The sequence below is a fragment of the Nyctibius grandis genome, chromosome 13 (genome assembly GCF_013368605.1).
Source record: "Nyctibius grandis isolate bNycGra1 chromosome 13, bNycGra1.pri, whole genome shotgun sequence".
NCBI lineage: Eukaryota > Metazoa > Chordata > Aves > Nyctibiiformes > Nyctibiidae > Nyctibius > Nyctibius grandis.
Window position 1 is genome coordinate 8,224,996 of NC_090670.1, and position 14,593 is coordinate 8,239,588.

General features: G+C 49.8%; 1 protein-coding gene across 1 annotated transcript in view; it reads left to right on the top strand.

Annotated features, from left to right (window-relative positions):
- The window catches only part of GPC3 (glypican 3), a 155,062-nt gene that overhangs the window by 87,740 nt on the left and 52,729 nt on the right, over positions 1-14,593 (top strand). Inside the window, exons 4-5 of the mRNA XM_068412136.1 lie at positions 2,985-3,118; positions 6,398-6,523. Coding sequence (XP_068268237.1) covers positions 2,985-3,118; positions 6,398-6,523 — 260 coding nt within the window. The remainder of the gene's footprint in view (positions 1-2,984; positions 3,119-6,397; positions 6,524-14,593) is intronic.

Consider the following 14,593-nt stretch of genomic DNA (forward strand, 5'->3'; position numbering starts at 1 on the left):
TCTCCAACTGCCCAACAGTGGCATTTTTCTGGAGTTTTTAAAATTTGGAGCTCTCTTTAAAATAGCGGTGATCAGGAGGAGACTGGGAAACTGGGTTTGTGTGCTCCTGAGCTTGCAGCAGGGACTTAAAAAGGGGGAAAGACTGAAACAGGATTTCTGAGCTGTTGTCCTAGGACTGCTTGTGGCCCAGCAGACTTTGGCAGATGGTTTGTGAAATCCTTCCCTCCCTCCAAAAGCACACATGATGATGCCCCTCAAATGAGCAGGCAATCTGTTACTTGTACATTCTCTCACTTTAAATAAAGTTCAAATCTCAGCCGGGTTTTTTGTTTGACTAAAATGTGACAATCATTTCACCGTGACTTTGCAAGATGGGCTGCAGGGTTTGGTGGGGTTTTTTCCTGAAAAGGTTAATTGGTCCTTGAATAAATAAATAAGTAAAAACTTGGATGCACTGCTCAGGCTTCCCAGTTTCTGTCTGTGAAGACTTCATCTGCTGTCGCGTGTCAGGGCTAGCGCGATCCTGTTTGTGGTTCCATCCCTCGCAGGAGCCCCTGGTACCCAGACGCTGAGCAGGGCTGCGGGGATGTGGCTGAGCCGCAGCTCCCATGCAGGAGCTGGGAGCAGAGGGGCTGCGATACCTTTGGTGCCAGGTGGGAGATGGGGCAGCGCTGGTCCGCCTTGCCGCTTTGCTGTTTGGAGTGCTGTTGTTCTTCGGCACTCCCCTCGTATTCAGCGTGTCTCAGCATCCTTGGGGAAAAAAGCCTTGATCCTGGACTTGCTCTTCTCTTGGGGTTCAATAGGCTTCGCCAGCTGAAAGGCAGGCTTTGGAAAGGGAAGGGGGGGCTTTTCACAGAGCTGGGGAGAATCAAAGGGAATCATCGCAAGTGGCAGCTTAAAATATCAGACCTTTTCCTGCTTCTCTCCTCCGCTTTACGTGCCCGTGCAGAGTGAGGGTGCAGCGATGGTGCTTTTGTGGCATCACTTATTCTATGCCCTCCGTCCTGTCACGTTTGCATAGCTTGTGTTCCCTGGGGTGATTTCATGGCAGGTTTCATCTCTGGCCTCCCCAAGAGCTCAGAGGGCACCTTTGAGGGGTGACGTCTGCAAATCCCCGTGCATCCTCATGCTCTCCTGCCAGTTGCCTGTTGCAGGGACGGTGGCACCAGCCAGCACAGAAGGGAGCACGGGACACGCAGACCCATTATGCAGCGGTGGGGTCTCAGGGGTCCCACATGCCCTTGTCCAGGTCTCCTGCTGCCCTGTGGTTTCCTTCCAGTCCTGGCTGCCTGCATTAGGGGATTACAAGAGAATTTTATGGGAGAACAATGGGTGCTAAAGGAAAACCCAAAAGGCAAAGAAAACAGCCCAAAACATGGTGTTTGTTTTTCTTACTCCCTTCCTCCCTCTGTTTTTTAAGCCTTCCACGTGATTTAGGGAGGGCAATAGAGCTGATGATACATTCTTCTGTAGGACTTGGGTTTGTCAAGGTGGAGAGGAAACACAGCCAAGGGAGGGCAGCGGAGAAAAAAAGGGGTAAGATGCTGCAGAAACTGCTTCCCTGGCAGCTGCAGGAGGAGCCATGTCAGCAGAGGCAACTGCAGGTGCAGGAGGGACCAGTGGCTGCATCTCATCCCACTGTGCCATGAACCAGAAATGGCAGTGCCCGGCTCCCAGGAGGTTTCTCTTTTACTCTTCATTGTATGTCAGCCTGAGCAAACAAACTGTGCTGCTCTTGATAATGAAAGAGGTGACATGACTAATTTATTTGCCCACCTAAATGCAGGATGTAATAGAACAGAATTAATCTCTTCTCTTTACACATCAGATGCTTGTAGCTTTGAGCTGTGTGTGTGCTTTTAGCCTCTGGTGTGCAGCTAACTCAGAGTTTAGCTGGCTGCCTTGGTTTGCGTGGCATGAAGATAAATGAGGTGCTGTGAGGAACTGGCATTTTATGGGTATGTGGCTGGTCCTCAGCCTGGATGCAGGTGGTGGGCTGAGGCTCAAGGAAAGAGGGGTTGGTGTTAGCTGCGGTGCCTTTGTGGTCCCGGCAGTCGGCCAAGCCCTCTTCACAACCCAGCATGGACAAGTCCTGCAGAATAGCACAGGATGGTTCAAAAGGTGAGTTTCCCAGCGGCACCAGTGCCTCGGGGGAACAGTTGTCCCTTGGTGGTCTCCCAGAGAAGGAGATGGCTGTGAATCTATCCACAGCATGGACTGCAGCAGCGGCCGCAGCACTGCTGGCTGAGTCTTGGGACGTTGGCTGCATGGGAGAGCTTTAATGAGGCTTTTTGGATTCCTTCCCTTGCTGCTGCAGCCGGTTACCGAATCATCTGTGTGCTAATGAGCTAATTTGTGTCATTAACAGAGCCCTGTTAATCAAGACCTCCCATGGTATGACTGGGCTGTAGCCATAATGCTTTATTTTAGGCCCTGATTTTTTTAATTAGTAATGACATGTATGATGCTCATCCCCAGACACCTGCAGCACAGGCCGTGCAGATGTTGAGCTGCCTCAAGATGCAGAACGGGCATCTCAGGATTTACGTTTGGAGGGGAAGTGTTACCTAAAAGCCTGGCCAGAGTGGTGGAGCTTAATGTCCCGAGATGCCACGGCTTTCAGCAAGGAAGGAGTGAGGAACATCTCGAGCCCCCTCCTACCAGCATGAGTTTAACCCGGCACAGGGAGCTCTGCCGGTCATGCCTGCAGCTCCAGGGTTTTGACAATCATGGGACACTTCGAGGCCCAGAAATCTTGCCTGAAGTTTCCTGCTTTCCCTCCCACAGGGGATATTCATACAAGAGCGGGGTTGCACCCTTAGGGCAGCAGGTTGCTTTCAGGCGCTTGAGTGAGCTATGGAAGAGATGGGGGTGATGGGACAACTGACCGGCTCATGTGCAGGGACCAGTATGCGTCTTGGCTATTTTCCTGCAGTATTTTTGGTCCCAACGTTCCCTCATGCTGCTGTGTTTGTGTTTTCCAGATCAGCCGATTATGCGGCCACGCTCAGCAGAGGCAATACCGATCAGCTAATTACCCCGAAGACCTTTTCATTGACAAGAAAGTCCTGAAGGTGACTCACATCGAGCAAGAAGAAACTTTGTCGAGCAGGAGGAGGTGAGAATGCTCGGGCTGAGCGCGGTGCCTGCGGGATGGGCTGCAGGAGCTGTTCCCACACGGGATGGCCCCATGGAAGTGGATGGAAGAGCTCCTTATTTCCCTTACTCATAAACCCGCTGCTGGTTTTGACTCTGAACATCGGAGGTGCTCTATGGCTGGCTCTGAAGTGCAGCAAGGTGTCTACATGTGTTTTCTCACCTAGTACATCTTTTTTTTTTTCTTTTGGACCTGTAAATCTGCCTCCTCCTTTTCATCTTTGTTTTGCTTTTTTGCAGTGCACCAGGCACCCAGATTCATACACCAAATGCCTTGTCTGGGTTTCTTGAGAATTGCTATAGTGCCAGACATACTCAGAGGTGTAGTTATAGGTGGAAATGGTCCCTCTAGCATGAAACGTTGTCTGTAACACTGTGTGTGTAGGTAAGGGGAACTGATATCACTTTTTTTTGTGCAGTCTTTTATGGTAGTTTGGGAATGTTAACAGCCTTTTACTGAATATTTTCAAAGTGAAGCAGGTGCCTCCGCTGCTGGCACTTCACCCTGTGCTTCCTTCCCTCTCTAAATAGAAGCTGTAATTCAGTGGGCTTACGCTGGTGTGTTGGGGAGAAGCATCTCCCCTCTGGATCTGAAAGTGCACCCAGAGACCTGCGGTGCCTTTGCTGCTGTCTTGAATACCAGAAAAATCCCTGCGGAAGAGAAACAGGCAAGCTTGGCAATTTTTGGAACTGGGGATAGACTTAAGTTGGATGGATTTCTCCATGCGTAACACGGCCACATTCTTGATACGGTTCCCATGAGATATAGCACCAGGGCTTGCATTCCTCCATTGTCTCAGCACATTGGAGGGTTACACAGCCCAGGCTCTGCTGGAGATGTCCTCTGAAGACTGTGAAGTCTAATGAAATCTGATGTGATGAATTACGTGAGCTCATACCTGCAGATATGGAGGAGTTTCTTCCTTCTCTTCCCCTTCCTGCCCAGCAGGGAGCTCTGCTCCCCAGGGAAGTTTTCTTCCATCCATTCTCCCCAGCCCTGCTGGGGTCTGCGGAACGGGGAGCAAGGCAGTGCCTAGGAGGTAAAGAGCTGGGTGCGATGGACAGCGTAAGGCTTGTCCTGCTCAGGGGTTGGCGTAACTGAAGACCCAGGTCTTGCCTCATTTGGCTTTCAAAATGATGTCAGTTGGACCTCCTGCCCCACCATAAGCCCAGTGCAGGAGATAGCCGTAGGAGGTGGTTCATGCAGGAGGTGAATCTCTGAAGCACCCCTCCAGTTTGTGCAGGGCAGTTGTGGGCTGAACTCCCACCCTTTGGAGGGGCTTTGGCTCCTTAGGCAAACCCTTGTTTGTTAGCATGGACAGTGATGGACGGGTTGGTGCTTGTGATACCCTGGCAGGCTGTGTTGCGGTGACCTGAAGGAGGACTTGAGTGGCCCTCTGTCCCCATCGGCTGCTGGCTCTGCCTGCACGGGCTGTGTCAGTCCCATCAGGGCAGGAACAGGCTCCTCGTTAGCAGAAAGGCAGAGCAGGGCAGGCTGCGTCTGCTGGAGCTGGAGTGGCTTCTCCTTGTGTCGCCTGCCCCCAGCTGGCAGTTGGGGGCTTTGTCTGGAGAGGGGACCCCACGGAATCCCCAAGCACAGAGGGATGGAGGGAGCTGGGCACCCCCTCTGCACCCCAGCCTGCCTGAGCTTGCTCTGTCTGACAGCTGGGTGCTGCTGGGCAGCTCCCCAGGGCATGGGTGTCCAACCACGGCGGGTACCAAGGGTTTGTGCCTGAGAGTGCTCCCAGCTCGAGGTGCTGATCCCTCGTCATCCCTCCTGGGGAGGAAGGAGGCCAAGAAATAACCCCTTGCCAAAGGGGGAAATGTGCTGAACCCAAGCCAGGAGACTGTGAGGCCAAGTCTTACTTCCTCCCATCCCTGCTATTTGTGTTATCACACTTTCTGTGCCATTTACCTCATTAAATCTGCCAGTGTTTCCAGTAACTGCTGCTGAGTGCCCCAGAGGGGGCAGACCTGGGCTGGGGGGACGGGCGCATCCTGCTCCTGCAGCTCCTGTCCCCTTTCTGGTGGGTGTCAGAGTCGCTGGCGTCAGCCTGTGTCCTGGCACCTCCGGACTGCTGCCAAAGCGGACCTGCGGGGGACAAAGGTCCTTGGTGCTGGGAAGGGAGGACGCAGGGTGGAGGTGCAGCCTGATTCACATCCCCTCTGTCTGGGACAAGCACTGCTGTTCACAAAACCAGCCACAAGCAGAGCCACCTCACAGTGCCTTATCTGTGTCTTTGGACGATGCTTAGCCTTGACCAGGCACCTCTCTAGGGCCTGCTGGAAGCACAGGACGGACACAACACGGACAGACAAAGGTATCTGCCTGATGCACAGAGGAAAGGGACAAATCCTGCGCCTCACACGTGTCTGCTTAAATTTTGCAGACTGTCAGAAGCAGCAGTCTGTGTCCAGAAACAACTTTGATTATGTCAGAGGGCAGCTTTTCCTGTGGGTGGGAATGCCTCGTGCATATGATTGAGTCATGTCTGAAGTGACTGAGGGATTTTATTTCAGAAAGAAAACAGCTGCTTATTCTTTTTAGTTACTTCCTGCCTTCCTGGGGTAGAGCCATTTTGCTGAGTGTAACCTGCCCCTTCGAATGCAGACTGTGACCCCACAGCCAGCCCAGCATATGCCTTGAAATCGTGTATTTTCAACAGTGCAGCATGAAATGAAGCATTACCCATCTGTACAGGTCTGAGCTGAGAGTGTCTGCTCTGGTCTGCCACCAAAAATGCCACCTGCCCTTGCAGGGATGTTGGATGGCCGATGTCAGGCAGACAAAGCGACAAGGCTGTCCTTTCCTGAAGGGCCTCCATTGCCTCCTGCCCAGAGGAGGGGACTGCTGGCAGCCTGGGCACTTGCTGCTCAGATGCGCACCCCATGTATGCACAGCCTGAGCCAGCAACACCTTTCCTTAGGTGCTGTGAGAGCACAGAGAGCGTGTCTGGCTTTGGTGTGCTGCACGGTAGGGCTGAGGTTCTGCTGCCCCAGCGTCCCTCATGTCACCAGTGGTTTTGCCCTAAGAAACGCTGATTCAGCCCTTGACTGAATAACATCAGGGGATGATGCAAAATGCTACTCGAGGTCAGAAGTGAGACGGATGCTTCATGGTTTGTTTTCACCCAGCTGCTTTCTTGTGTTTGTGTGACTACCTTCACTAGCTAAAATGCACTGTCTTTATTTTCTTTTCCTCTTTTCACTGAGCACCATTTCTTTCCCCTCTTTCTTCCAGGGAACTCATTATGAAGCTGAAGTCCCACAGCAGTTTTTACAGCAGCTTACCAGAGTACATCTGCAACCACAGCTCTACTGTTCACAACGACACTCTTTGCTGGAATGGACAAGAAGTCGTGGAGAGGTGAATCACGTCTCCCTTCCTCTCCCCAGCACTGCTTATCTTTTGTTAACCAGGCACAGTCTGTGGCCGGGACACTGCTCGTTCCCTTAAGAAAACTTTGACAGAGCAGGTGTCCACCTGTGCTGCAGCTGAGATGAATGTGCAAAGTCTGCACGGAGAGGAGAAGTGGTTGTGTGCTGCCCTCCACTGAGTTTTCTGCACTCTGCTGTGAAAACACTGCAGCCATGACTGGTTTTGGTCAGGGTGGGTTGATAGTGGAGAGCAGCAGCAGCTCAGCACAGCCGTGCTCCCGTGGGAGGGTGCACCACAGTGCTGGGGGTACCTCCTCTGGAGTAGCAGTGGGGGCAATTGCCACCATGCACTGTGTTGGGGTGGGGTTGTCTCCAACCTGGCTCTGTGCAGTGGTAGCAGGACAGCATGGTTGGCATCCCCTGCTCCATCCAAGGAGTGACAAGGAAGACCACCTTGCTGGGTTTCTCCTTGGCCGTGGCTCTGTGCTGGAGGAGGTCAGGACCACTGAACTCTGCTGGTGCCACCGCTGCCATCTGACCATCTTCCTGCAACTGAGCCCTGGCTGTCCTCTCTGGATAGAGCCATTCCCACCAGGGTCCAGCTTGTGCCCTGGTTGCTGGTTCTGAGGATGTCCTGGTGGTAACTGTGAGGTTAATGAAGACAGGCAAGTACAGAGTTAACAGCATAAAGGAGAAGGAAGTGTTAATAGAAATGGAGTTTTTTTCCTTGCAAAAAATGCCCCTCAGGAATGTTAAAGAATGTGGAAATAGAACTTAGAAATGTTTTTTTATAATTATACATAAATCTCCTCTAATCATGCTACTTTGCAAAGCATCCTTTGCTATTAAGTAGTTTGCATGAGGGAAGAAATAGAAATAAAATCAGGAATTAGTGAAATGTTGAGATATTAATTATGACTTCTTGATCAGTAACCTCAGGTGGTAATTAGCCTGTGCTTGCAATACTGACCTGAAACACTGAAGGGACCAAAATAGCATCAAACTATATTTTTAAAAAAATTGCTCAAGCATCTAAGATCACACGCTTAATAAAACACACGTACTTTGCCTAAGGAAAAATGTGTCCTCTATCTGTACCTGTTTCTGGAAGAGCTTGAGTTTCCATGCCTAAGTGAGAAGTACAATTGGAAAAAAAAAAAAAATTATTTCAATACTGTCTCACTGATTGTTAATTAAAACTTCTTAAAACAGTGCTATAAACACTGCAGCTTTGCAGAGGGGGACCTAGGATGAGGTCTTTGCTTATGACAGTTCACTGGGGCCACAGCCAGTGGTCCTGGTCCTGGTCCAGGTCCTGCTGACACCATGGCTGGGTGAAGTGGCAGCAATGGAAAGGTGCTGAGTCCAGATCCTCCTGCAAATATAAGTTCAGAGTTATTTGCAGATTAAATGTGACTTTAGATGATAGCCTTCTCCAACTTTCTGCTGAGAATACCAGTGGACCATCATAGGCAGAGATGTCATCCTAGGTCCCCTACTGCAATGCGGTGGTGTTGGTGGCACAATACGGCAGGTCATGTAGGTGCCACGGTGTGCAGAGGGGGCAAGGCAGGGAGAGGATAAAGTGTATGTGCACGGAGGGGGCACTGTGATTTCAGCCCCTGGCTACCTGGCTCTTACGTCGAGGATGAAATCCTCTGCTGTGCTTGAACAGAGCATGCCACCCCACTCCTCTCCTCCTTGCCCCCTCCGATCTATCATGCAGATGTCACCACCTCTGTCAGCTCCTATGAAATATTAGTAACAGCTCCCTTGCAGGCAGATATTGGAGTTTTTTTGCTGCAAGCAGGGAGGGGTGCTGAGAGTGAAATCCCCCATCCCCTCACAGGGACATCATCAGTGTCCTGGAGGGGGAAACTTGCTGGCTGTGCAGGAAAGCAGTGTGGGTGGTGGCTCGTGTGGAGGAGATTTGAACACCCCCATGAAGGCAGGGTGTTCAGGAGGGAGGGAAAATGGATACACAACATAGAAATAGCTGTTACCCCTTAAATGCATCAACTTCCCACCTTGTGTTTTTAGCATCTGCAGCCGTGACGCTTCCCAGGGTGACCCTCTCCTCTCCATAGGCTGTGAAAGCGTGTCATACATGGTGGTGTTTCTGCTGATGAAATACAGGGAGAACTCAGCTAAATAAAGCTGAATTAAGATAATGGTCTGGGGTGCCCCTCTCCCAGGACCCATTTGCAGAATGCGTTTCAAATGGAAGCAAACACGTAGCTTGGATTGGCTCTAAAGTCAATCGTGTTGCTTCACATGGAGCCAAAACTGACTGCTTCACGTGCTTGGACTTGAATCCAACATGGATTCATGAAAGGCAGGTCCTGCTTGACCAACCTGATCTCCTTCTATGACAAAGTGACCTGCTTAGTAGATGAGGGCAGGACTGTGGATGTAGTCTATGTAGACTTCAGTAAGGCGTTCCACACTGTCTCCCACAGCATCCTCCTAGACAAACTGGCTGCCCGGGGCTTGGATGGGTGGAGTCTTCGACGGGTTAAAAACCGGCTGGATGGCCGAGCCCAGAGAGTGGTGGCGAATGGTCCAACTGGCTCAGTTTTGGGGCCGGTGCTGTTCAATATCTTTACAGATGATCTAGACGTAGGGATTGAGTGCACCCTCAGCAAATTTGCAGATGACACCAAGCTGGGTGGGAGTGTCGACCTGCTGGAGGATAGGAAGGCCCTACAGAGGGATCTGGACAGGTTAGATAGATGGGCCGAGAGCAACGGCATGAGGTTCAACAAGTGCCGGGTCTTACACTTCGGCCACAACAACCCCACGCAGCGCTACAGGCTGGGGGAAGAGTGGTTAGAAAGCGGCCCGGTGGAAAGAGGCCTGGGGGTGCTGATCGACAGCCGGCTAAACATGAGCCAGCAGTGTGCCCAGGTGGCCAAGAAGGCCAATGGCATCCTGGCCTCTATTAGGAATAGTGTAGCCAGCCGGTCTAGGGAAGTGATCGTCCCTCTGTACTCGGCACTGGTGAGGCCGCATCTTGAATACTGTGTTCAGTTCTGAGCCCCGCACTTCAAGAAAGATGTTGAGGTGTTGGAGCGAGTCCAGAGGAGGGAGACCAAGCTGGTGAAGGGTCTGGAGGGTCTGACCTACGAGGAACGGCTGAGGGAGCTGGGGTTGTTTAGCCTGGAGAAGAGGAGGCTCCGAGGTGACCTTATTGCAGTCTACAACTACCTGAAGGGAGGTTGTAGTGAAATGGGAGTTGGCCTCTTCTCCCGGGCAACTAGCGATAGGACAAGAGGACACAGCCTCAAGCTTCACCAGGGGAGGTTCAGGTTGGACATTAGGAAGAATTTCTTCTCAGAAAGAGTCATGAGACATTGGAGCGGGCTGCCCAGGGAGGTGGTGGAGTCACCATCTCTGGATGTGTTTAAGAAAAGACTGGACATGGCACTTAGTGCCATGGTCTAGTTGACATGGTGGTGTTAGGGCAATGGTTGGACTCAGTGATCCCAGAGGTCTCTTCCAACCTGATTGATTCTGTGACTTCCCAGCATGGCATCTCTTTCAGAGAGTCTTGAAGGATTCCTGAAAATCAGGAGTATATAAGGTAATGGTGCTTGAGTACCCCAAACTGCCAGTTTCTTTATTCAGTATTTTCCCCAAGAGAGAGTCAAGCAGCTGTTCACTGCATAGGAGCTCTTTCCCAAGCTGCTCTGAGAGTGTACTTTATGTACTGGAGTGTTTCTGGCGTGGCTACAGCAATTTTCCTGCTGGACCGATGTGCACTTATTGGTCATCAAACTCCAATTTGCTACTTTGTACAAGAAACTTGGTATTTTTTCAATCTCTAATATTAATTTCAGGGTGCTGACCTGTGGTCATCTCAGCTGCCAGAAAGAAGGGTCTGATTTTCTAGGTTTTTGTGTGTAAAATATACTTTGTATCTCATGTTTCCCTCTTGCTTCGTTGGATGTTGGCTTTTGAAATCAGATCTTCCTGACCGAAAGTTCAGCAGGCTGGACAGGAGGAGATGCTCGTGCCTTGCGCTTAACCTCCTGCACGTGAATGCTAGAGCTGGATACATTTCACCTCGAGGCAGGACTGAGTTGCCTGAGTGTGGGTACCACGTGCAACCTGAGACTCCTTCGGGTTTCTGGTTCATCCATAGGAACATCTAAGACCACCCATGTCCCTGGGGAGTGGCAGCGGGGCTTGGGGGAGACACCTTGTGACTCCCACAGCAAGACAAGATGCCCACCCTAGGGACAGGTTAAAAGGCACCTGCTGAAGCTGCTAAAGAGGAGAGGGATGATTGGGTAGACGCTGTGTTTCCACATGTTTCCGTGTCTGATGCTGTGCAGGTGATGGATAAAGCTGCTTGGACATTGCTGTGTTAGTGAGCTTGGCATGAGCATCCATATGGGCGTGTCTGGGATTTGGTGGTGTTCCTGTAGGGCTTGTGGCCATTAACCTCTCACATCTTTGATGCAGTACCTGAATGTTGATTAGGTTAGAGAGGAGCCCTACTGGTTTATCCATTTCGTGACCTCTCTGTCATGACAAAATTCGCCGGCTATTATAAGCCCTTTTCCTATAACACATTAAATCAAGCCTGGAATAGCAACTTCACAGCCCCTTGCCAATGCATTCAAGTACTGGATTATACCAACAATGTGTATCCTGCTATTTGACGCAAATGGTCCCTTCTGCACCCTATGCTCCTCCTCTTGTGGTTTTTCTCAATCAGTATTTACTCCTGTTTATCCCAGTGTTTGTTATCAGCAGAGAGTGAGCATGTCTCTCCTCCCCACAGACCGGACGTGCTCAATGCCTTTCCACTGGGTCTCATTTCCCATTTTAAGCCTTGAACCATCCTCCGTTTCCTCCTTGTGCTTAACTCCCTCTGCGCTGATTGAACGTGGCATGTTTGTCTGGGACTCTGATGCGATGCAGCCAGCTGGAGTATTTGATTGTGCTTTTCTTCTGATGCCACGAATCATTTCAGTGCAGACTATGCTGGTTGTGTTGATTGAGGTCTGACTCTACTTGAGCTATGTTCTTGTTTCATCCCTGGCTCTGAGATTTCCCACTGATGGAGCAGGGTTACACACATAGCGGGTGCACTCCTTGCCTGGTACAGCCCCTTGCAACCCCCCTGAAATTAAGAACTCTGAGGGACCTGCTTGACCGAGGGCCTACTACACCTTGGCTTGTGGTGGGGATGACATGCAACATGCTCTGCTTTGGTCAGCATCATTCATCCTGCTTTGTGTATTCTAGCATTTTTAATATGATTCATCCCTCATTTTCTTTAACAGAGTCTTACTTTGTGATCCTTTGTCCATCTCGCTTACTTCTCTGCGTTGGACCATCTAATGGCAAGAATTCATCCTCCTTCCTGAGGTTTGATTTGTGGGTTGGTAGCTTGATCGCCATCCCTTACGTGGGTTTAGGACTCAGTGCCTTGATCTGTCAGAAGTAACGGCTTACGACCAGTGGGAACCATACAAGGAAGGGTTTTTTTTCTGGTCACGCCCTGAGCGGTGCCTGTGTCTTTTGCTGTGCTGTTGCTGCTTGGTTGAAGAACATAAGCCGAAGTGGGAAGAAAAAAGAAAAGGCAAGAAATTATTGCTTTTCACACTTCAAAATGTGCAAACACATATTGTGCTTTTATGTGACACCACAAAGGTTCACAGCAAAAGCCACGTGTGGCACACTGCACCACTTGCGAAGAGCTTGTGAGGGGTCACGGTGCTTGAGTGTTCGCGGTAGATGGGAACCAGACCTGCTGGATCTCCTTCTGTCTCTGTGCATCCCTGTGCACCTCTTTGAGACTTTCCTGGGCTCAGTTAATTGACAGACACTTCCCTGAGTTAGGAGAGGGCTGAACATGGAGAAAGGGTGAGTGTGCAACAGCTTAAACCTGCCTAAGCCTTCATGCCCTTCCTTACCTCTGTTTGTCTTCATGCCCCATCCTCCCACCTGCCATCATGCTGGTGGTGTCAGATGGTGAGAAGATGTTGTCCAGCCTCTCTTATCCTTATCTCCATCCAATGTAGAGAAAAAACAGAGAGTGATTCTTGTCACTGAAGTCCGCACTGAATAATTAGCTCATTTAAAGACTTCATCTTAAGTCAAGTGGGTATTGAGATATTGAACTCATCTCAGTTTCTATGGGAGTTAGGCGTCTGAATCTCAAAGGTGATTTGAGCCTTATATATCATATCAGGGTTTTGCAGCATTTAATACTAAAAGCCTATTAAAATCTAGATTCTCAGAGTTTAATAATCTGCTTACACGAGTATATTCATTTCAAGCTGTTCTGAATAGAATGACAGCAACATTTGCCCACTGCAAAACTTGTAAGCACATTAAGTATTACTGTTAGATACTGCCATTTCCAAATTTCTCAAGACAAACTTGTACATTAGTCTAAATCACCCTCATAACTCTTATTCTCTTTATACCAAATCCAAATTAATATATTTTTAGCACCTTGCCAGATTCTCTTCTTCAAGGTAGAAGTCTCAGATTTCCTTGCTGTTGCCAACGTACTGCGGTTTGTTTTAATCATACAAATCATAAACAATGAAAGCACAATTGGAAGCAAGAGAGAAAAATGAGATTCTGTAATTGGAACAAAGGAAATGCTGTGCCAGCAATAGCCCTTTAGTTCGTGAAGGGTTTGGTTATTTCTGGCAGTGTTGCAAAATATCTGGTACAATGGAGTCCGCAAAGAGGGAGGCTGTATAACTTTTCAAGCACATAAAACACAGCTTTGTAGCAAATGTGAGCTATAATGAAAAGATAGTAGGCAAATCAGTGGGTTATTGAGTGGCCATAATTGTTTCCAGGGTATTTCATAAATGAAGATCATGAATCTTCCTATATTAAGCCTGCTGCTTGGTCTCAGGTTTAGCCAGTTTTTTCATAATCTGTTTGTCTTGAACTTTACTCAACTAGAGTAAGAATGGAGGGAGACTTCACGCTGTCCCTTTACGCTTCAAACTCCCATTGTTTTGCTATGAATATTACAGGTTTTGCTGTTCTTAAAGTCCTGTCTTCCAGAACCAGGTGATTATCTGAGACTTCACGTTTAATAAAACAAATTAACATCTGCAGCATGCTTATGGGCTGTAGCCCATTGCATAGGGTGGTTGGGAAGAGGCAGCACTTCCCTTTGGCAGGGAACTAATACAGCAGGATCTCAGGAGACTCTCATGGTAGTGAGACCAGGCTGCAAGGAGGTTGATATTTGGAAATCCAGCAGAAAATGTCTCGTTTTTATTTAGGTGAGAATGTTCCCCACCGAGAGCGTTGGATCTTCCTGGTTGCTTTTGAAGAAGCTTGCTCAGAGCTGCTGGAGGTGTAAACTGACTGCAGCATTGCAAGCTCTGCTATGACTGCAAGCAAGCAGTCAAGTGCACATGGCAAGCCGGGACGGCACCTGAGAGCCATACACCCCAATTCTCTCCTGCCACCTTCACCCCCATATAACAAGTGTTTGCATATGGTCAAGCTATGGTGGGGCCATGCACCCCATTATGGAAGAGGACAGCTGGGGTGGACCTGCACTTGGCTGGCCTGCAGCCCACACCCAGCCCATGGCTGGGCTGAGGCAATTGGTATGATTGACCGGGTATCGCTGGACAATCTCTCTTTAGAGAGGAAACTATCAAGGAAAGAAGTTATCACCTCTTAAGGACTCATCCAGGAGTTACTCCATAGCTGCAGGGTGGGATGGGTAGGTTGGAACAGCTCTGCCAGCCTTTTGGCCCCTGCCTTTTGCGCCGCTAATGTGACACTAAGGTTGTCACACTAAACCAAAAGGCAGCTGGGCCAGAGAGAGTCAAATGTGGTCATCACCAATGTGCCCACCTTTACTGACCCATGAAAACCAGCTGGAGATAAAGACATGGGTTCCTGCCAGGAGTGTCGGGGAGAAACTTTTCTTTCCTGTCTCCCCTTTTTCATATCTTTTTGCCACCGATGTTGTGAGGACTCTGTGTCACCAGCCCACATGGCCTGTAGTAACTCATGTCTTGAAATGCAGAGCAGCCTCAGGGGATTGCAGGTGCTGGAA